The sequence below is a fragment of the Ochotona curzoniae genome, unplaced genomic scaffold (genome assembly GCF_017591425.1).
Source record: "Ochotona curzoniae isolate NIBS_2020 unplaced genomic scaffold, NIBS_Ocur_1.0 contig_43, whole genome shotgun sequence".
Lineage (NCBI taxonomy): Eukaryota > Metazoa > Chordata > Mammalia > Lagomorpha > Ochotonidae > Ochotona > Ochotona curzoniae.
In genome coordinates this window covers 18661369-18685288 of record NW_024466218.1, presented here as the reverse complement: position 1 = coordinate 18685288, position 23920 = coordinate 18661369, and the positions used below count along the sequence as shown (strand labels likewise).

The window sequence follows — 23920 nt, the reverse complement described above, 5'->3', positions numbered from 1 at the left end:
TAACCACCTGGCCTCTCTGGGTCTCTGCAGCACCGGACACGGTCTATTCTCCAACTTCGCACTGCAGAGACCGTGGCTCTGTCACTGGCGGTGGGAGACTGGAGGAACAGAGAAAACTTGGCAGCATGGGCTGCGGGCCTGGAAGGGGTGCAGCAGGTGGGGGAAGCACTGAATCGAAAAGGCCGCACGAGGGGACCTGGAGTCAGGCTGTTCCTTGCCATATAGGGCTCCAGCCTGCTGCGACGGCCCCGTGTGGAACCTTCACCCCAGCCACCGCTGACGCTAGGAGATCCCGGGCTTCCCCGAGCGCAGGTCGGCTGAGGGGGGCGGGACCAGGGGCCTCCTTCCTCCACCTTCGGGAGCCGGGATTCGTCCAGGGCCTCCTATGGGCCGGAGGCGCCGCGGGTTTCTGGGCCAGCGGCTGACGCGTCCGCCTCGCCCCCGGGCGGGGCTTGGGCGCAGGCGGCTCCCGGGCGCGGCCTTGGCGGTGCCAGTCCGGCCCCCCACCCCACCCCCTCCGGCGCTGACCCGCGCGCTGCCAGTCCCGACGCCGCTGGGAAGCCTGCGCCAGCGCCGGCATGACGCGCGCTCTGTTCAAGGGCAACTTCTGGGTAAGTGGGCGCCCCCGCGGGACCCCCGCGCGCGCTACGAGCGCTCTGGTGGTCAGCCCCGCTCCGGGGCCGCGCTCCCTGCGCCCCAGGCCCGCAGCTCCGGGGCAGTTCTGGAGCGGACAGGCGGCTCGTCCGTGGCTGCCCCTGAGTGTCCCTTAGGTCGCGGGCTCCAGCCTCTGCCACCCGTGCGCCCGGCAGGACGGCCAGCCACGGCCGCAGACTCCTGGGAACCCGGACAGGCACCGCTGGTCTTGGCAGATGAGGAAAAGAGAGGCCCAGAAAGAGCCGCGCCGGTGCTCTCCGGGGCTGAGCCGGGGGTAGGTTTAGGGGACCCGGCTTGGGGACCTGTGAGTTTGCCGGTTGGCAGCAGCTGTTGGGCTCAGGGGACAGTCTAGCAGGCAACGTAGTTCTTTGGCAGCCCGGTCCTCAGCCCCATCTGTAGGACCTCTCTCCGTGCCTCCGCGCCATGGAACACCTGAGGCTGGATACGGATGGGGGAGTGGTCGGCTGTGGGCTTCTGCTCCGTCGAGTTGTGTTCCCTTCACACCTTCCCTGCACAGGGACCCCCATCACGGCTCCTCATTTAGGGGAGCTGACCTCTGCTTGTGGGACAGGCCATGGGCAGCTCAGGGTTGACTCTTGCCTGGCCAGGGTTGCTCAGTGCTTGGAACTCTGTGGCTCTAACTAACCCTCACAGAAGGGCCCAGCAGGCCCCTCTTCCCACTCCAGGGCTGCTGGCTGGAGAGAACTGGCACGGTGACCTCAGGAACACAGGCTGGATCCTACCTTGTAGGGGACTCAGGGCTGGGGTGGTAGCCCCGCTAGGGCCAAGGACCTCCCCACTGGCCCTCCTGGTGGGCCTGGAAATTCTTCAGGTAGAACACAAGCCTTTCCGACTTCTCTGGCCTTTCCTTTCCCGCTCAAGGTGTGAAACTGTCTTCAGGTCTCTGAATATCACCATTTCCGGGAAGCCTTCTTGGCTGCGCCCAGCTCTAGCGTTGTGTTGTTTCGTAGCGTTGGCCAGCCTGTGGACTTGGTGGCTAGTGTGCCTGTTCTCAATACTCTTCTTGCACGGGCATGGGCTTGCCAGAGGTATGTGGAATGAGTCAAATGGGCCTGCAGGGCACCAGGGAGGTGCCGGTGGTGACAGAGCTTTCATCCTCAGAGGGCTACTGCAGCTGTTAAGCCCCTGCCTTGGATGCCTTGGAGGAATGGGGCTGAATGGGCAGAGGTGAGGTCTGGGTTGAGAGTTGGAGGCTGGCTGAAGGTCTTACAGAAAGAACTTTCTGGATTTAGGCTTTCAGAAATTGAGCTCATGTGCAGCAGTTTGCAAAGACACTTGCTAAAATACTCCATGGAGTGTCTCTACCATTCTCCAGGTGAGAAAGCTAAGCAGCAGAGGGGTTCAGTGGCATGCTGAGGCGCCAGGGCCCGTAAGCAGCACAGCAGGGCCCAGCTGCTCAGCCACAGCCTTGGCAGAACTGGTGCTGAGTAACAACGCCCCGTGAAATCGTCTGCACTGGGGCATAGCTGGAGGAGGCAGCTTCCTCCAGCCGCAAGCAGGGGTCCCTGGAGGGTGGGCCCTGGTGTCGTCATCAGCTGTGGGCCTGGCACCTGCTGTGGTGCTTTGCCTGTGGCTTGTCTGGGGGCCAGGAAAATAGGACATTATTTGGCAGGACTTGAAGGACAGGCATTGGAGGGAGAGAATCTGGAGAAGGCTGAGCAAGGTTTTGAGGGAGAACCGTGGAAAAAGCGATGATGTGGGTGTGTGGAGAATAGGGTGCAAGTGGATTGGGCCGAAAGCTGGCAAACACAGGTGGGCATGGCTGGTCCTCATTGCACAAATGCTGTGACTTACCATCTCTGGGTGAGGCATTCTGCTGGGGACCCCCGCACTCCCTACCCCCCACACCCAGCAAGGCAGGCTGGAAGGCCCTGGGCAAGCAGAGTTGGAAGGGCAGGTTTTGGTCCCTGCATTCCTGATCTCCAGCAGAGTGGGGAGGGAGAAAGGGTCTGTGGGGGATGCAGTGGGGGGTTCCAGGTAGACATCCTGGGGGTGGGCAGAAGGAGGGCAAGGTCAGAGGCAGAGGGGAGACATGGCAGAGCTACTAGGGGGGTAAAGGCACAGGACAACACAGCCACCTGAGGTCAAAGGCAGAGAGTAGGGAAGGAGGCTGGAGTGGGCTGTGCACAAGGGGAACTGAAGGATGAGGCAGGGGCCCCAGAAATACAGAAGTGCACAGGAGGAACTGGTTCATGGAGAAACAAGAAGGGGGCAGGGTGATGTGAAGAAAACACATAGCCACAGGTGTAGCAGCAGCCAGACCCCAGGTACAGCCCAGCCTGGCCTCACCCCTCACTACTGTGCCAACCAGGAGTGCTGGGTAAAGGAGGTTGAGGGGAGGGGACACCGTGCCAGGCAGCAGGGTTGGGAGTTATGGGTATTTTACTATCTTAGCAGCTGGTCCGAGGATGTCAGTGAATATTCCCTCGTGGGGGCTTAGCACAGGGCTGCAGGTGAGAGAGCCATGGAACAGCCTCAAGTCCAGGGGCATCATCAGCTAGCACAATTTTCTTTAAAAAAAAAAATCTTAGGGTCATTGATTTATTTGAAAGGCATAATTACAGAGAGAGAACTTCCACTTGCTGGTTTACTGCCCAAGCGGCTGCAATGGCTAGTGAGTTTGGGCCATCTTCTGCTGCTTTCCCAAATGCAGTAACAGGGAGCTGGATCAGAACTGGAACAGCCAGGTCTCAAACCAGTGCCCATGTTGAATGCTAACACCGCAGGCAGAGGCTTTACATGTTATGCCGCAGTGCTGGCCCCAACACAGGGTTTGAATCCAGGTTCATCTCCTGATTAACTGGGTGACATTGGGCAGGTGACCCTCCACCTTCAAACTTCAGCATTTCCATGCATAGAAAGGGTGCTGATCACAGTGCCTATTCCATGGGACTGTTGCAAAGCTTAGCCCAGAGGGTGCAGTCCACAGCCTGGCATGAAGTGGGAGCTTGTAGTTGTTAGCTATCGTTATCAGCAAAGGTGACGGTTAAAGGAAGTGGGTCACGGTTGCTCAAGGGGAAAGAATGAGCAGATGAGGTGTCCAGAAGGAAGCACTCTTGGTGAGTGCCTGGAAGGTTTTTTGTTTTTTAAGATTTATTTTTATTGGAAAGGCAGATCATATTTATAGAGAGAAGGAGAGACAAAGAGAGATTTTTCATCTCTACTGGTTCATTTCCCCAAATGGCCACAACAGTCAGAGCTGAGCCAGTCCAAAGCCAGGAGCCAAGAGCTTCTTCTGGATCTCCCATGTGGGGGCAGGGTCCCCAGGCTTTGGGCCATCCTCGACTGTTTTCCCAGACCTTCAGCTGGAAGGCAAGTGGAGTAGTCAGGGTATGAACTGACACCCAGATGGGATCTGGGTGCTTGCAAGGTGAGGATTTAACCTGTAAGTTTAAGGAAACAGAGAGAGGGTGGGGCTGAAGGGCCACCAGAGGCTAGAAGAAGGATGCTTCCGGAGCAGTAGGCACGCTCAAGGTCCACTTCCGTACATGTTCCTGAAATAGATTGAGTCAGCATACCCTTTATAGGTAATCATGCTGAAATGCCCCTTGCTGACTTCCAGGAACCTTTGTGTGGATCTCTTAGAACCAGGACGGCCCTAACTGTGTTTGCCTGTTATTGGTGTGTACCTCCTTTCTCCTCCCACACCCTCGTGGTGGCCCTTTGGTGAAGCAGGGCTGTGCCGTTCATCTTGCTTCACTTTGATGGAGCTTGGAAGAATGAAAGCTCAGGGTCCAGTCTCCAGAGCTCTCAGGGAACGGCTGGGCCACAGTCGGGGCAGAGTCCCAGTCTCAGGGCATGAACAGATGCTCATGTGTTTCAGAAGTGGTGTGTGCAGGTGGCTGCTGGCGTTGAGCCAGGAGAGCAGGATGAAAGCGTTCCTGCCCCTGGCCGAATTCCAGGCTCCAGACTTGGCTGTGTGGTCCAGCCCATCCTGGAACATCTTCTACATCCTTATTTTTTTTTTTTTAAAGATTCTTTATTTGAAAGGTAGACAAAGATACAGATACAGACACAGACATAGACACACACACACACACACACACACACACACACACACACACACACAGATCGCTCTTCTGTCTACTTGTTCCCTCTCCCAAATGCTCACAATGGCCATAGCTGGTCTGTGCTGAAGCCAGGGGCCCTGAGCTCCATCTGGGCCTCCCACGTCTATGATGGGGCCTAAGCGCTTGGACCATCCTCCACTGCCTTCCCAAGTACATTAGCGGGAGCTGGATTGGAAGCTGGAACTGAAAAGTGACATTCTGATAAGAAATGCTGGCATTGTAGGCAGCAGCTTAGCTCACTGCTCCACAACAACTCTCCCCCAGATCCTTATTTTGACCTTGTTTTCCCATTCGCCAGGGCTTTGGGTTCAAACCAGCTTGTTAGTTGCTGTGTCCACACTTTGGACCGTCAGGGGTGGGGTTCCTCTCTCGACCTTGCCTACAGGAAGTCTTGGGGCCATCTGAACTTGCTCATTGCCCTGCTGTCTACCCTGGCTGTCCTGCTCTAGACCTTTGATCAGATCGTATCTTCCCATGCTGAAGTCTGCCCACAGCCTGAGCTGGGCTGCCCCCTCTGCCTTTACTCTTAGAGTTTTTCTTCGTAGGGATATGAAGTGCTGGAGGCTTTTAAAACATTATTATTAACTCAACCTTTCCTGTGCTTTTTTATTAATTTATTTTTTATTATTTTATGATACAGTTCCATAGGCTCTGGGATATCCCGTCCCTCCTCCCCAAGTCTCTTTACCCCCTCTGATTTTCCTTATATTATTACAGTAGTACCGTCCTTCATAAACAGTCCATCAGTCTGCTATTTAAGTGTATCTTGACATTGTCGGTGTGGGCAATGGCAGAGAGTCCAGCATCCCATTGTCAAGGTTTAGTTAGCAGTTTCATTGGGAGTCTTTGATTTGGAAATAGAGATGCACACTGCATTGTGTCTTCACATCTGGATAGGAGAGTCTCTATTACACAGTTACTATATGTAGCCTTAAATGAAAGGCCATAAAACAAAATCAACAATAGGAAGAAAAATAGAAAATTTACAGCAACATGAAGTAACATGCTACTGAATGACCAGTGTGGGGCTGAATAGATGACAAAGAAAATCAAAACCCGTCTTGAAGAAAATGATGCTACTCTGTGACCTCTGTGTCACTAAAGAAGTTAATAAGAAAAACTTTTCTGAAGTCATGAAAATAAAAACAAAATACCAAAACCAATGAGATGTAGCAAAAAACATTATTAAAAGGGACACTTATAACATCAGGTGCTCAAAAAAAATCGAAATACCTCAAATAATGTTTTTTAAAGATTTATTTTATTTTTATTGGAAAGGCAGATTTACAAAGAAGAAAAACAGAAAGACATTTCGTTTGCTGTTTCACTCCCCAAGTGGCCACAACCACTGGAACTGAGCTGATCTGAAGCCAGAAGCCAGGAGCTACCTCAGGGTCTCCCATGTAGGTGCAGGGTCCCAAGGCTTTGGGTCATCCTCCTCTGCTTTCCCAGGCCACAGGCACCAACCTGGATGGGAAGCAGAATCGCTGGGATACAGGCTGGTGCCCATATGGGATCCCAGTGTGTGAAGGCACGGATTTAGCTATAGGGCCATTGTGCCAGGCCCACATGTGCTATTTTTAAAACAACATTTACATTTTTTCCCTCTAACTTAAAAATATTCTTTCTTGGATTTGGCCAATGGAAACATACCTTGAGGGATGCTTTTGCCTTGTGCCAAAAAGTGAAGTTGTCACCAGTTCCTCCTGTCCCAATGCGTTCTTCCCAGAACAGCCAGAGGGAGTTATCTTGAAGATAGCTACCTAAGTTCTTTTATCTTGGTTCCTCTTAAAATTCTCAGAAGCTCAATGGTGTGGCAGGCTAATTTTACATCTGTAAGTGCCAACATCCCATACGGGGGCCAGTTCGTGTCCTGGCTGCTCCACTTCTGATCCAGCTCCCTGCTTGAGGCCTGGGAAAGCAGTCAAGGATGACCTAAAGCCTTGGAATCCTGAACCTCCCTGGAAGACTGGGAGGAAGTTCCTGGCTCCTGGTTTTGGGTTGACTCAGCTCTAGCTGTTGCATTCATGTACAAGATCTTTGTCTCTCCTTCCCTGTTTGTAAAATATGCCTTTGTAATAAAACTAAATAAATGTTTTAAAAAACATCTCAGAAGCAAGGCGTGGAGCTACCTTTTAAGGAAAATTTTAAAATATATATATTCCTGAGACACAAAAGACAAAACCCAGGCCATGGAAAAGGCATGGAGGGTTACTGATTGGGAAAAGCACACCTCTTTAAAGTAACAAAAACACATATTTTAAAATTTGTTAAAATTTATTTTATTCTTTGCATGTTATTTAAATATTTCCAAAAGGCTTATCATTCAAAGGCAATATTTTCCTTGCATTTGCCCCATCCAACCCCACGTTAATGTTCAACATTTTTATATCAGAAACTCTTGCCATCTTGTAACCGTTTCTACCACCCCATAAAATAATATACTTACATTACTGTTTCTTGATAGAGCAGTTTAAACATTGTCCATTGGTTTGCTGCTATTGTAGAGATTTAGTTCTTTTACATTACTATTTCTATTTTCCTATGTAATTGTTCTGTACTTTAAGCTTTGTAAAAAATTTTATTTGAAAGGCAGAGTTACAGAGGAAGGAGAGAAAGAGAAGAGATCTTTCATTTGTAGTTCACTCCACAAGCAGCTGCAACAGCCAGAGCTGGGCTGATCTGAAGCCAGGAGTCAGGAGCTTCTTCCACATCTCCCATGTGAGTGCAGGGATCCAAGGGCTGGAACCATCCTCCACTGCGTTACCAGGCCATTAGCAGGGAGCTGGATAAGAAATCGATCAGTTGTAACTGGCAGCAGTGCCCACATGAGATGCTGATGCTACGGTGGAGGCTTAGCCAGGTATACCATAGTGCCAACCACTTTAAAGTTTTGATTGAAAAGCGTTATAATCAACAGCATGAAGAATTCACGTGCACACACACCTTTTGTTCTAATTCCATGGTCTTAATCTCTGCCTCTGTCTCTCTCTCTCTTAGATTAAATTCATAGACACTATTTCCCCTGAACCCACTGAAGACAAATATCACTGATTTGAAATTAATGATCACTGTTTATATTGTCATGACTTTAAAGATTGTTTACTTCAGAGCCTGACACAGTGGCTCAATTGGCTAATCCTCTGCCTTCAAGCATCAGGATCCCATATGGGCACCAGTTCATGTCCTGGCTGCTCCACTTCCCTTCCATCTTCCTGCTTGTGGACTGGGAAAGCAAAGGAGGATGGCCCAAAACCTTGGTTCCTTGTACTTATATTTAGGAGATCTGGAAGAGGCTCCTGTTTCCTGGCTTAAGATCAGCTCAGCTCCATTCATTGCTCCCACTTGGGGAGTGAACCAGGGCATGGAAGATCTTTGTCTCTCCTTCTCTCTGTAGATCTGCCTTTCTAGTAACAAAGAAATCTAAAGATTGTTGACTTGAGAGCTGAGCACTGTACTGTGATTATGTGCTATTCCTGTTATTCCTGAACTTTGAAATCGACCCCGTTCCCCCCAGCATTGCTCATTTTTATTGGAGCACACCCCTCACTTTTCTTTTGCTCCAGTGTGGGAGTGCTTCTAGAACTGTCACTTGTGGAGCCCTGTGTCCTGAACTGGGGCCTCTTTGCCCGGCAGAGCTGGCTGTTCCCTGGCGTGCCATTGCACAGCTGCTGCCCTCGGCTGCCCTTCCCCTGTGCTGTCTTGACAGGGAGCCACTGTTTGCCAGATCCCATTGGCACCTAAGAGCTCTGTGAAGCACAACTCAGGTCACGTTGTTCCCCAGCTTAGATTCCTCCAGGACCTTCCCACTGCAGTTGGAGTCTGGACGTCTGACCATGGCCATGATGCCTGACCAGCAGTGCCTGCCTCGCTTGGCTGGCTGCTCGCTCCCATCACGTCCTCCACTGCAGGGCCTCTACAGTGAAAACTAAGTCATGAGTTTTAGTTTCCAATTCTCTCCTTCACCAGTAACCTCAGGCAGTTTAGCTCCACATGTACTGACAGTACAAACAAAAACGCATGTTATGATTTTTAAAGATCTATTTATTTAAGGGCCTGGCATGATAGCACAGCAGCTAAAGTGCTCTCCTTGAACACGCTGGGATCCCATGTGGACGCCGTTTCTAATTCCATCAGAAAGGTAGAGCTACCCAAAGAGTAACTCTGTTATTTTTAAAAGTGTACAAAAGAGTGACTCTATTATTTTTTGTTTATTTATTTTTATTGGGAAGTCAGATACACAGAGAGGAGGTGAGACGGAGAGGAAGATCTTCCTTCCGATGATTCACTCCTCAAGTGACTGCAATGGCTGGAGCTGAGCCAATCCGAAGCCAGGAGCCAGGAGCTCTTCTGGGCCTCCCACACGGGTGCAGGATATCACGCCGGGCCCGACTCTATTATTTTTAAAAAATATACTTATTGGGGGCCTGCACAATAGCCTAGTGGTTAAAGTCCTTGCCTTGAATGTGCTGGGATCCCATATAGGCACTGATTCTAATACCGGCAGCCTTGCTTCCCATCCAGCTCCCTGCTTGTGGTCTGGGGAAGCAGTTAAGGATGGCCCAAAGCCTTGGGAGCCTGCACCTACGTGGGAGACCTGGAGGAGGTTCCTGGCTCCTGGCTTTGGATCAGTGCAGCTCCAGCCATTGCAGCTATTTGTGGAGTGAACCATTGGATGGAAGATCTTCCTCTCTGTCTCTCCTCCTCTCTGTATATATGATTTTCCAATAAAAATAAATAACTTTTAAAAAATTATTATTTTTTATTTTTTTAATTGGAAAGGCAGATGCACAGAGAGGAGAGCCAGAGAGGAAGATCTTCTGTCCGATGATTCACTCCCCAAGTGAGAGCAATGGCCGATACTATGCCAGTCTGAAGCCAGGAGCCTCCTCCGGGTCTCCTACGCAGGTGCAGGATCCCAAAGCTTTGGGCTGTCCTCAACTGCTTTCCCCGGCTACAGGCAGGGAGCTGGAAGGGAAGCGGGGCTGCCGGGATTAGAACCGGCGCCCATCTGGATCCCGGGTGTGCAAGACGAGGACCTTAACCACTGCGCCATCGCGCCAGGCCCACAATAAATAACTCTTTAAAAATACATTTATTTTAAAATATTTGTTACATACATGAGGGGACCGCAGACCAATGTAGGTCTCTGAGTGGGATCTGAAGGGCCGTCGGGGAGAAGGCAGATGAGGAAAGAGATCCCACAAATTTTTTGTGTGATCCTGAGGGTGGGCACAGGGGGAGGGAGGGAGGTGTGTGTTACCCCTTCCTGCAAGATCACATCAGCACCCAGGAAGAGATGGTCCCTGATTTCATCCCAGACCCTGCGGGCGGGGAAGAATGTCCTAGGGTGTTACTTGAATAGCCTCAATTGTTCTAAGATGGTGTTGGCTTTCTTGTGCCAGATACTAGATACCATTTCCCTTACTTGCCTGCTGTCTATGCCTGTTTTGGTATGTTCACAGCCTTAGGTATTTGATGTAGAATTTATCCTATAGTTTTGTTCAACCTGCTCTTCTTTCCATCTTTTGATGAGGTGTTGAAGCTCCTCTGTTGAACCAGAGAGGCCAGCTCTCCTGTCTTTCTTGTGCCTCCCAGTATGTTGTCTCTCCTTACATGGAGTCAGCAATAGGGGTGACCCGGTTCCATAGCATGTTCTCTGGGGTCACACCAGATCCATGCGGTGTTTCCTGAGGTTACACATTGGGTAGAGCATACCCATCGGGCTAACTCGTAAAAGTCCCCACTGAATTGGTCCCAAAGCAGCTATTTATTGGAATGACACAGTGACACAGAGAAAGACGGAAAGCTTTTTCATTCCCTCCTCATCTGGCCGCAGTAGCTCAGGTTGGGCCAGGCTGCAGCCCAGAGCCAGGAACTCCATCTGGGTCTCCCATGTGCATGGCAGGAACCACGTATTTGAGCCATCATCTGTGTCGTTTTCCTGGGCTTGTTAGGAGGGAGCTAGACCAGATGTGAAACAGCTGGGACTCAAACCAGCTCTCCAGGAAGGGATGTGAGCATCCCATGCAGCAGTCCAAAGTGCTGTGCCACGATATCCTCCCCAGGAATCAGATTTCTCTCAATATTTTTCTCTGTGTATCATAACATTCATAATGTAGACACTGTTCTGTGTTCCAGCACTTCAAATAAAATCTTTTTGTCTTATTGTATATATTGCTGAAAATTATGTAAAAGTAAATGATGGGGCTGACAATGGTGGCTTTGCAGGCTAGTCCTTCACTGGCTAGTGGCAACATCCTATCTGGGCTCTGGTTCATGTCCCAGTTGCTCTCGTTCTGGTCCAGCTCCCTGCGAATGGCCTTAGAAAGCGGTGGAGGATGGTTCAAGCCCGTGGATCCCCGCACTGATGTGGGAGATTGGGAAGAAGCTTCTGGCTGCCCATTTTGGATCAGCTCAGCTCTTGTGGCCATTTTGGGAGTGAACCAGTGAAGGGAAGATCTCACCCTGTCTCTCCTTTATCTGTAAAATCTGCCTTTCAAGTAAAAATTTAAGAAGCCTTTTAAAAAAGTGCACGATAAGTGATTTTTACCATCCTTGCTGCCTGGCATTTATGAAGCTTCCTAAGCTTTCTCTGATCTAGTGCGGTGCTGCAGGGATTTAACTTTTGGATTCTTCCAGTGTCTATTTCTGGAAACTCATGACACAACTGGTCTCCACCCAGCCGTGGTGGTGTTTCTCTAATAAGGTCACGCTCTGCCTTTCCGCAGCGAATCTTTCAGTCTTTCCTAGTTAGTCCTGTACTTCCCTCCCACTTGCCCACTCTGCTTGGGTGAGCTTGTTTCTGCTCCGTTAGGAGACCACACACAATTGCCTAGAACATTCTGTTTTTTATATAAATAAGAAAGGGCCTGGCCTCCAGTAATGGAAACTCCAAACAACAGGGGTCATAGCAAGGGTGGTGTTCATTTCTCTCTCATACCACAAGCCCCCAGCTGGTCATTCCGAGGCTGGCCTAGCCCCCTGCTGCCCGGCATCCCAGGTGCTTTGCCACTCTGCAAACACAGTAATACCCACAAAATGTCGGAAAATAGTGCGCACAGTGAGGGGGTTTTTAAACACTCTTGATGTGTAGAACTGAATATTTGCTCAGGGATAGAGACAGATTGTACTTTCAATAATATTTAGAAGTAGTTGTTTCACTACTGGCCATTGTATTTTTGTCTGCCTGTATGATATGCAAAAACTGGTTACTTAATAAACTTTCATTTGTGTTTTTATTACCTGGGAGAATGAACGTTTGTTTAGGATTTTGTTTCCTTTTTTACAAATGCTTTATCTCTTTCCTCATGCCTTACTTGGAAAGTGATGAAATATTTTAAAATACTAAAAATATATTCTTGTTGTCCATTGTATGTGTTTTTTGTATTCTTTGTGAGCATGTGCATATCCTCATGTAAATGTGCAGTCATGTATCATTTGTGTGTTCTGATGCCTGGGGACAGTAAGGCAGAGCTGAGTTTTACACTAGGCACTTCTGGGTTTAATCCCAGCTTGGCTTTCTGCGAGGTGAGGAGTAGGCCCTTCTTCAAGATACCCAACCTTCCCGGCTTTGTGTTCTTATCCGTCATTAACAATGTTGCTTAACTTTATGCAGGTGTTCTTCAGTCTGTGATGAAATTTCATCCCGCTGTAAATTAACAATACTATAAGTTGGAAATGTATTTAATAAATCTCATCTGAGGAACAGCTTAGCTTAGCAACATGGCCCATTGTGGAGTTGGTTTTTTATCCTCCTGATTGTGGAACTAACCTAGCTCTGCTCACCACTGCTGCTCCTCAGGCCAGCCAAGAGCGGATCATAGTACTTAGCAGTGCTAGCCTGGGATTGCTGGCACTGCAGGTGGAAGATTAGCCTGTTGAGCCACATTCAAAGTTTGAAGTCCGACCTCTACTGAGTGTGTGCTGCTATTGTATCATCCTAGAGTAAGACTATCATGAGTAAACAAAAAAATTGTATGTCAGTGACTGTATGGTCAAGTTGATTGTACTGATCTATGAGTTTACTATGACACATCAGGATTTAAGAATCCCTTTGTAATTTGAAAGCTTGATAAATATTTACTTTTCTGCAGACTTTTCTGTAGTCAGAATTTTGTTTATTGTTTGATTATCTTTTGAGCATGGGTGTTTATAGATTCTCATTTGCAGAGGCCAGAGGTCTGTGTGCACCTGTGGCTCTGGGCAAAGTTGATGCCGGCCTTGCAGCCTCTACTCTTGTGAATGGGGCAAACACTGATTGCCAGCAGGTGGCCTCCTCAGGCCAGAGGGAACAGGCTAAGTTGAACAGGGTAAGATCGGGCTGTCCCACCTGGGTGCCATGAGGTACCCTACCCATTCTTATAGGATGCGAAAGTGATACTGCATGCAGCAGGCCAGCAAATCTGTGCTTGCAGAATGCCTCAAAGAGAGGCCATGGCATGGCATGACATGGCATGGCCCAGGGCTGGAAGGAATGTTTGAATAAGCTGCCTAGGGTAGGGACTCTGAGAGCCAACCCTACCTGAAGGTAGGCAGCACAGCCTTCCTGGCCCTGGCTAGCTGGCATCTGAATGATGAGTGACTGGCCACTCTTTAAGCACTCTGAGCTTCAGATGCCTATTGCTGTGCAGCAGGGCTAGTGAGAGCTGCAGACAGTGGTCTGCAAGGTGTCTCAAAGGATGAAATAGGTGTTAGGATTGTGGCTCATGTATAGGGGCTCTACAGTTAATTTTGGAAGCTGAGATACCAACTGGACATTCTCTTCTGTATTCGTTGTTTATTTCTGTCTTATTTGAAAGGCAGAGTGATGCATGACTTTGTCTGTCTACCAACTCTGGTGGTGTGGCTCCTTGCCCCTGCAGGGATCTCTGTCCTTTGGCTCTGTCCTTCGGATGTGTGTTGGCCGCACAGTGCTATCCTGAGGCTCAGAGACACAGGGGTAACCCTGGGTGTGACCCTGTGTGGAGAAGCTGTTGCAGGTGCACTGTTGGTGTGATTTCTTTGTAGCTGCTGATCTTTCACTCCTCAGGCGGCCGCAACGGCTGGAGCTGAGCCAATCCGAAGCCAGGAGTCTCTTCCAGGTCTCCCACAGGGGTGCAGGGTCCCAAAGCTTTGGGCCGTCCTCGACTGCTTTCCCAGGCCACAGGCAGGGAGCTGGATGGGAAGCAGGGCTGCCGGGATTAGAACCGGCATCCATATGGGATCCAGGGCGTGCAAGACGAGGACCTTAACCACTGTGCCATTGCGCCGGGCCCATGGAGTCTATCACTATTGCAGTATTCAAGTCTAAGAGAGCTAAGATATTAGAGTAAGAATAGATCTGAAAGAGCAAGCGTGCAACTTCTTTTCCAGAAATTAAAAAGCTCAGCTGTAGGTTACAACTCGATGAAAGTTCTTGTACTCAACATGAACAGAAACATACATGCTAGAAACAAAACGGTCGATCAGCATCATGCAAGCAAATGCATTCACTGCCAAGTTTGCACATCAAACTGATTAACTCTAGTTCTGAAAACGAACTCCTAGAGATCGACTGTGTATTCCAGGAGCTACTCTCCCTCCGGGTCACAGAGAGTGAGCCTTCCCGAACCCCTGAAACATGGGACTGTTGTCACTCACTGTTCCCATTGACTATAAGATTTACAATTGGGCCCAGCACCATAGCTCAATGGCTGAATTCTTGCCTTGCACATGCCAGAATTCCATACGGGAATCAATTCACGTCCATGGGCGCCAGTTCATGTCTCTGATGCTCCACCTCCCATTCAGCTCCCTGCTTGTGGCCTGGGAAAGGATGGCGCAAAGCCTTGGGACCCTGCACCCACGTGGGAGATCTCAAAGGAGCTCCTGGCTCCTGGCTTCAGATGGCTGAGCTCAAGCCATTGTGACCTCTTGGGCAGTGAGTCAGTAGAGAAAAGATCTTTCTCTCTGTATCTCCTTCTTTCTGTGTATCTGTCTTTCCAATAAAAATAAATAAATCTTTTTAAAAAATTGACAACAATCTGTGCTGTAGCTGAAGGATTTTTTCCCCCAACACTTTAACTTAAATGTAGTTAAAGGCCAAAACATTTAGCATAGAGGACAGCATACAGCTTAGAATGTGTGTGTCCTGGATCCCAGGTTTTGTCTCAGTTCTGCTTCCACTTACCACTTCCTCCTAATGTAGAGTTCGGGAAGCAGCAGGTGATGGCCACAGTCCTTGGGTCCCCACTGCTCGTGCGGGGGATCTGGACTGGGTTCCCAGCTCCCACGCTCAGCCTGCTCTAAGTATCTGGGGAGTGAATCAGCTGGTACAATTTCTGTCTTTCACCCACTTCCCTTCTCACTCACTCAATCTCTCTTTCATACCACCCTCCTTCATTTCTTCTCTTCCTCTTCTTCCCTCCTGCTTTCCTCCTTCTCTTCCTTAAATAAAAGAAATTAATCCTAAATTAAAAAATTTTTTTCTTTTCATTTTATTTAAAAGGCAGAGGGACAGAGATGGAAACAGGAACAAAGCTCTCCCACCCACTGGTTCACTGTCTAAATGCCCACCACAGCCAGGATTGGGCAAGGCTCATACCAGGAGCCCAGAATTGGACTGTGGTCTCTGACATGCATGGCGTGATCTGATGTTTCCCAGGGTGCACATTAATAGAACACTGGATCAGAGACAGAGGCAGGACTCAAACCCTGGAGCCCCAGGTGGGACATGGGTATCCCAGGTGGCGTCCCAACTCCTCACCAAATCCCCAACTTAAATAAGTGTAACTAAAGTTTAAATTTAGTTTTTCACCACAGCCATCTCAAGGTGGGTGTATTTTTACTTTTTTGTACTTTAGGAATGAGAATATTTACAGACTCAATTTTTCACTTAAGCACATCTTACATGTCAGAATATTAGAAGCAAATCATAGGGGCCAGCATGGTGGCTTAACAGGCTAATTCTCCCCCTGAAGCACTACCATCCAACATGGGGCAGCTTCTAGTCCCGGCTGTTCCACTTCTTTTTTTTTTTTTTAAGATTTATTTATTTATTGGAAAGTCAGATATACAGAGAGGAAGAGCCTCCATCCGATGATTCACTCCCCAAGTGAGTGCAACGGCCAATGCTATGCCGATCCGAAGCCAGGATCCAGGAACCTCTTCCGGGTATCCCACATGGGTGTAGGGTCCCAAGGCTTTGGGCCGTCCTCGACTGCTTTCCCAGGTCACAAGCAGGGAGCTGGATGGGAAGCGGAGCCGCCAGGACCAGAACCAGCGCCCATATGGGATCCCAGCACGTTCAAGGTGAGGACCTTAGCCACTAGGCCATGCCGCCAGGCCCAGCTGTTCCACTTCAGATCCAGTTCCCTGCTGATGGTCTGGGAAAGAGGATGGCTCAAGTCCTGGGGACCCTGTACCCACATGGGAGACCTGGAAGAAATCTGGCTCCTGGTTCCACATTGTCTCAATTCTGGCCATAGCAGCCATTTGGAGAGTAAATCAGTGAATGGAAGATCTCTCTCTCTCTCCCTCCCTCGCTCTATAAATCTGCCTTTCAAATAAAAATAAATGAATCTTTAAAAGGGAAGAAGAATCAAGCCATAGAAAGTACAAGCACTGCTCCCATGTCATTCATCACTGCACTCTCTCACTGTCTACTTTCTTATCTGCCTGCAACAATGAGCATGGGTTTGGAACACAGAGTATTCAAGCATCCCATTTAACTCAGGCAAACAAGTCGAGTCTAAATCTATTTCCACTAAATCACAACCCAGTTTGATTGAAAATGTTGTTATACAACCCTACACACAAGAGTTTACAGTAATTCCATTCAGAATTGGCAAAAGTTGGCAGCAGCCAGGCTGTTCCTAAGTAGGTGAACAGATAGATAAACTGTGATATATCCATGCAGTGCAATAACTCTCTGTGAACACCAGGAGAAGACAGGGATAAACTGTTCTCAAATGCGTACTTCTACAAAAAGGAAGCCAGTCGGAGACCTGGAGGAGTTTCTTGGCTCCTGGCTTCAGATGGGTGCAGCACCGGCCGTTGCAGTCACTTGGGGAGTGAATCATCGGACGAAAGATCTTCCTCTCTGTCTCTCCTCCTCTCTGTATATCTGACTTTGCAACAAAAATAAAATAAATCTTAAGAAAAGATTTATTATATATAAAAAAAGATTCCAAGACTGATCCTCCCTTTGCTTCTCTGATAGAGATCAAAGGCCTCCAAAGCGGTGTTGCGGGGGGATGTGTCATGGGATAATGGCCAAACTGGAAGCTTCATGGATTGGGCTCTAGCCTTTCACTAGGCAGAGAACGACCAAGGGTGCTGGTATAGCATCTTGGCATGTTGCCCTAGGTCCGCCCTACTTTGGATTTCTGGCCCAGCCAGTCCAGTCTTGCTTTTGGCGGTAGAGACAACACATTTGTTGTTGGACCTGGCCTGCTTCCTTGGCTTGGTGTCAGGATTTCTGCTTAGCATCTCATTTGGTTCCCCCTGAACCTCCTATATGGGGAGTTAGTTCCAGTGTGGATTATGGCAGGTTCTTGGCACTTCCTTGCCTCCTCAGTCTTGGGTGATGTCAGAATCTGAAATTAATTAATTAAATAATCACAGAGAGGGAGAGATCTATCTTCCATCCTCTTGTTCCTTTCCAAATGTCCACAACAGCCAGGAGGAAACCAGGAGTCCAGAGTTCAGTTCAGGCCTCTCTTGTAGTAACAGGTGGTTCAAGTACTTGAACCATCACCTGCTGCTTTCAGGGTGTGCACCAGCAGGAAGCTGGAGTAGGAAGCAGAACTGGGATTTGAACCCTGCCCTCTGATATGTGATGTAGGCATCCCAAGTGTCAGCCTACTTGCTGTTCCAAATGCCTGCCACCCACCCCCACGTCCAGGAGGGGAACATTCAGGTCTGTATTTCTGGGCATGGACATGTCACTGCTCTTGCCCTGTGTGAGCCTGTTAAATGATCTTCAGCATGCTTTTGTTAATTGGAGAAGTTTCAGTGTCAACATTAGCAGTACCCTGCAGGAGTGGTTTAATGATCTCTGGGAAATAAAACACCCACCTTTGGGGGATGGCATTGTGGTCTAGCAGGTTAAACTGCCAAGTGCAACACTTGCATCCTGTGTGGGACTAATTGGAGTCCTAGCTGCTCCACCCAGATCCACCCTATTGTGCCTGAGAAAGCAGTAAAAGTTGGCCTAAGTGGTTGGACCCATGCACCCATGTGGGAGACCTGATGAAGCTCCTGCCTCCTGGCTTTATCTTGGCCAAACCCCAACCATTGTGGTCCTTTGGGGAGGAAACCAGCAGATGCAAGATCTCTTTTCCTGTTTCTCTCCCTCTATATCTCTCCCTCTATCTATAACTCTGCTTTCAAATAAGTACATTTTAAAAAAGAAAAACACCCACTTACAGTCCTCTCTTCCAACGAACTTGTAAATTATGTTCCCCCCCAAAAGTTATTTATTTATTTGAAAGACAAAGTTAGCAGAGAGAAAAAGAGAGATAGGTCTTCCATCCACTGGTTCATTCCTACGTAGTCCATGGCAGAGCTGAGCTGATCTGAAGCTAGGAGCCAGAAGCTTTTTGCCAGTCTTCCACATAGGTACAGGGTCATCTTCTGCTGCTTTCTCAAGTACTTTGGTAGGGAGCTGGATCAGAGGGGTGACAACAAACTGGGAGCCCTAAAGTATACCAGTACTGCAGGCAGAGCCTTTGCTTGCTATACCACAGTGCCAGCCCCAATCCTGTTGAAATTTAGATGGGTAATGTTGAACCTTAGCTAACTTTCATGAAGTTACATTCATATAGAAAGGGACACTTATTTTTTAAGAAAATCATGATCTCACCATTTATAACATCAGTTAGTCGCTATTTGGTGAAGTGTGAAGTCATTTCTAGCTTTTTGTCCAGTTTTATTGAAGGAATCCGAAGAGTTCAGAATTTGCTGTTAATAAATGTCCAGACTGATGTCTTTGCACTTACATGTAATGTACCTGCACATTTTTCTTAACAAATATGAGCTCATTTGTTATTGGATCATATCTACCACTTTCCATTTTCTCCTTACAACGTATGGTGAATATCATGTTATGTTTGAATGTATAATTTGTATTCATTCTAATAATCTTTTCAGTTTTCCGCTGCATCAAATTTGTTGAAACAATGTCTATTGTTGGATATTTGGGGTATTTCCAAGTCTTAGTCATTGTGATGCTGTAATGAACAATGTACTGTTCTATAATATACAAACCCTACTTAGAGTTCCCCATGATGGCCTTAGTAGCCAAAGAAGAAAACCTTTGCCATTTAGGATTCTGTATTGCATTTTTGTTGTCAAGTCTCTGAGGTCCCCTTTAATCTGGATCAGTTCCTCTGTCTGTGTCACTGGTGAGTTAGGCATTTTTGGAAGAACATGGGACAGTTGAGTTACATTGTAGTGTGTCCTCCTAGTTGGGTTTGCCTGTTTCCTGTTGATTAGATGTGGGCCTTGAGGTTTGACAGGAATAGCCCAGGAGTGATGCACTCTGGTCGTCAGGAGGCACATGGTGTTGATGCTGTCCCCAGTGGCCATAACCTTGATCCTTCCCTGAGAAGGTTGTGTTGGTTTCCTGCCTCTGCTGCTGAAGCAAGCTGCCACCAACTTACTGCCTTAAAACAAAACAACTTTATTTATTTTAAGAATTACGGGGAGATCATAAATCCAAAATGGGTTTAATTTGGCTCAAGTCAAAATTTCAAGCAAGGACATTTCCTTCAGGAGCTTGGGAGAATTACCTTTGTTTTGCCTTTTCTACCTGTGTTCATTGGCTTGTGGCCCCCTCCTCCACCTTCAAGTCAGCAGTGTAGCATCTTCAAAGCTCTTTCTCTGAACTCTGAGTTCTCATGCTTCCTAGGAGACATGCCATTATGCCCCTTAAGCTGACTTACTCTTTTTTTTTTTTAAGATCTATTTATTTTATTGCAAAGTCAGATATACAGAAAGGAGGAGAGACAGAGAGGAAGATCTTCCGTCCGATGATTCACTCCCCAAGTGAGCGCAACGGCCGTTTTACTCTTTTTCTTGTTTGATTTTTATTTATTTTAAAAATTTTATTTTTGATGATGTTTACATAGTTGAACAGGGTGGGAAGGGTCAAGGATCTGGGGAAAGTGGATGAGATCATTGCTTACACATTTTCTTTTTCTTCTACCTGTATCTGGGTAAGTGAGGAATACAAGGGGAGAAACCATGCCCAGCCTCCCTACTGTCTCAGTACCCTGGGATGGGGAACACCCACCTGATGTCATCCCAGGGTCCCTGTGGTGGAGCATTTTCTGAGGGTTCTGCTCAAGTGGCTCTGATAGCTCTGAGATGCTGTTGATATTGCCTTCCAAGGTCAATTGGCTGACATAGTCCACCTCCGAGTCTCTACTTGCCCAGAACTTTGCTAGCTGACTGTTTTTGTAGGGACCTTTGTGATCCGCCTGGATCATCCAGAGTATTCTTTCCAGCCCAAGATCTCTAATCACAACTGCAAGGTCCGTGTGCTGGGTATGGAAACATATTCACAGGTTCTAGGGATCAGGAGTGGATATTGTTAGATCCATGAGTTTTAGTATCAATTGATAATTTTACTTGACTCTGTTATTTCTAAGATGTTGCTAAATGATGATTAAAAATGTCCTAAAGCTTCCTCATGATTCTGAAATCTCTCCCATCCCTCATTCCCATTTTAGTCAACTACTGATATGCTTTCTGTCACTGCAGATTACTTGCATTTTTCTAGAATTTGTATAGTTGAAAAATGACACTCTTTTCTGCCTGGCTTCTTTCTTTTGTGCTTATCTTGAGATCCATCCATGTTGCTGTGTGCATTAGTAGTGTGTTCTTTTTCATTATGCATTAGTGTTCTATTTCATAGACATACCCAATTTGTTTATCCCTTGACCTGTTGATAGACATTTGGGTTGTTCCCAGTAATTGGGTATTACAAATAAAGCTGAAATAAACATTCATGGTAGGTCTTTGTGTGGTAATTGCTAGTGCCATTTGCATGTCAAAGTTGGCATTTGACTCTTATTTTGTCCAATAGATTATAATGTTACCATCAGAATGAATTTTGATTCTCAAACTGTCCTGCATTTGGACAGTGGGGAGCTCCTTTAAGCTGGATCCTGCCTGCTCTTAAAGCATTCCCTTCATTCTTGCAGCACGTGATTGTTTTCTGGCACAAGATGTTACAGACTCAACTTGGGGATATTTGAGGGTTGTAGGAGATGAGGTGGGCAGGCAGTGATCATTTAGAATCACACTAGAGGAGGAACAGAGTGGGATTTCGTTCTTGCCTTCACAGTCTTCTATTATTGCCTAACAGACGATTGAAGGACGCCATTGAACCATGTTAGTGGCTTTGACCTTGAGCTTAATGTGACTCTGCACTGTCAGATGTCTTCATGATTTTGCTGGGATATCTCTGACACCTCTCTGGCTGCTTCCCTGAGGATGACCTGTTTATTTTTTAATAACTACCAGCTACGTTTATTTCATAGTTCTTCGCTTTTCAAGGGAAAATTCACATGGCTTCAACACATATTCTCTTTTGCTTATATGGTTAGTCTTGAAATATTCTAGTGTGTCTCCCCGAATTCCTTTAGTTTGCAGACTCAAGGCACATTATACCTTCTAATCCTTTCAATAACCCTCACGTTACAGCCTATGAAATTCATGCCAAGGGAAACTGAACTGCTAGTTGAAAGTCACATAGCTGGTGGATAACAGAATCCAGATTCAAACTCAAAGGTGACATTGAAGCCTGGGTATTCTCTATTTAGAATTGCTGGAAAATAGATTAACTGACAAAATGTGAATGATAATCCTTGTCCTCAAATAGGTGATTGAGTGGGCTAAGAATGCAGACTTTACGAGAGAAAGTTTAGTGTAGCAGTTAAGACACTGCTTAGGATGACGGTTGCATGCCACATCCAGGTCCCTGGGTTTGAGCCCCAATCAGCTCTGCATCCAGCTTCCTGCTAATGTGCACCATGGAAGACAGCAGTTGTAGCTCAGGCTGATGGGTCCTCATTGAGTTCCAGTTTCCCAGCTCTTCCTTGCCTAATCACAGCTGCTGCAAGCATTTGAGGGAGTGAACCAGTGAGTAGAAAGTCTCTCCCTCTCTCTCTGCCTTTCAAAGTAAATAAGCAAATAAATAAACTTTTAAAAAGAGTTATTTTTTTAAATTGGAAAATCAGATTTACAGAGAGAAAGATCTTCCATCTGCTGATTCACTCCCCAAGTGGCCGCAATGGCCAGAGACAAGCCAATCAGAACAGGAACTTCTGTGTCTCCCACAAGCATGCAGGGTCCCAAGGCTTTGGGCCATCCGCTACTGCTTTCCCAGGCCACAAGCAGGGAGCTAGAAGGAAGTGGAGCAGCTAGGATACAAACCAGCACTCACGTGGGATCCTGGTGCGAGGCAAGGACTTTAGCTGGTAAGCTACTGCTCTAGGCCCATAAATAAACTTAAAAATAAAGGACATAGACATATGTCTGTTTCACAACACAGTTTGTTTATTTGAAAATCAGAGTTATACTCAGAGATTTTTTGCATCTTCTGGTTCAATCTCTAGAGTACTACAATGGCCAGGTCTAGAGCAGGCTAGACCAGTAACTAAGAGCTTTATCCGGGTCTCCTATATGAATGGTAGAGTCGAAACTCTGGTCTTCCTCTGCTGTTTTCCCCAGGTGCTTAGGGAACTGGATCAAAGTGGAGAAGCTCGGGCATAAACCAGCATCTCATGGGATGCCAGTGTTGCAAATGGCATCTTCATCACTAAACCACAGCCTTGGCTCCCACAATACAGATTTTTTGAGTCTCAATTTTGTGTCCTATAACATTAAAGTAATAAAATCTATGTGATAGAAATGTAAGAATGAAATTAGATCCTCCATATGAACTACTGTACGTGCTGTTTGGCGCACAGCAAATACTCAATATATAGTAGATATACTTATTGATACTAATTAACAATAATTTCTGTTTGCAATGACTGGTCCACTTGATTTTATCACTTTGGGGGGGTTAATGGGTAGGAATGAAAGATCAAGGTTGAAAGGGAAGGGAAGAAAACAAACTCCTCAGTATTTTTCCCAGGTCTCTTGTTACGACCCTTAATAAGTGACCAAGAAATTTGGATACTGTCATTGGCTGACAGTTAAAAAGTCTCATGGTGACTGGAAGCAACGATGGGAGAAGTTTACTTTCCATTGTCTTGTTTTTTTTCCGCCTGCCAAGTATGGAAATCGCTCCATGCTCACTATGTTCATGGATCACTCTGTGGCTCCTTCATGCAAAGTGCAGGCCACTTAGGACACCTACATGAAAGTGTCAAACAGACACAGCCTTTGTGTGTGCTACAAAGTCAGGGGTCTCCTCCCTGTGCCAGTGGAGAATCTGGGCTTGCTAGAGGCATCCTATCTATTTGCATGTTTCATTCAGAACTGTAGGTTTCAACAGGAAATGCAAACCAATGAGAATCTGCTCTGCCTTTGTTCTGTCACCCAGCACTGTTCTGGCTTCTATCCCAAGCCCCTCCGGGTGGGACTTGTGCTGCCTCTTTGGTCTTTGTAGTTGCTCAGGCACCTGTTCTTCAGTTGCAGCCCAGCTGCTTGGAAGGCTTAGGAAAGGCTGCTGTTTTCTCTGCCTCGTGACAGGCTAAGAATCAGCAGCTCTAGCATGGGATGGGGCATATGCATGGTTGACAAGTGCCGCCTGGGTGGTTCTGACCAGGTGGTCTTTGGAGCCCAGGTCTGATGAGGTGGTGGGGAGTGGACATCGCACCAGGACTGGGTGTGAGGTGCAGCATAGAATGAAAAGCCAGGATGCTCCGAGGCAACACCTGCGATCCTGATGGTGACTTTGAAGCTGCAGAGGCTCTTTGCTTCTCCTTGCTCTCTGCACCTTCTCCCAGGCATTATGGGATGGATAGAAGAGTTGGAAAAGAACACCCGGGGACAAGCTCTCAGAGGCCCCTGGAGCCTAGGGCTTGAGCTGGGCAGAGTCTGTTCTGTGCCTCAGTGACTGAGGGAAGCAGAAGCAGGCCTGAGCCCCAGAGCGGGAATGGGGTTACTGGCAGGCAGAGAGGATTCCCTGCTCTGGCTGCATGCCTCTCACCACCCTGAGTGTCTCTTGGCTTGCTTACAATGCTGACTTGTTATTC

General features: G+C 47.6%; 1 protein-coding gene across 2 annotated transcripts in view; it reads left to right on the top strand.

Annotated features, from left to right (window-relative positions):
- Positions 1-516: 516 nt before the first annotated feature.
- PSTPIP2 (proline-serine-threonine phosphatase interacting protein 2) overlaps positions 517-23920 on the top strand; it is a 58741-nt gene continuing 35337 nt past the window's right edge. For both annotated transcript variants that reach the window (XM_040984966.1, XM_040984967.1), the window contains exon 1: positions 517-611. In XM_040984966.1, coding sequence (XP_040840900.1) covers positions 579-611 — 33 coding nt within the window. In that variant the 5' untranslated portion in view covers positions 517-578. The remainder of the gene's footprint in view (positions 612-23920) is intronic.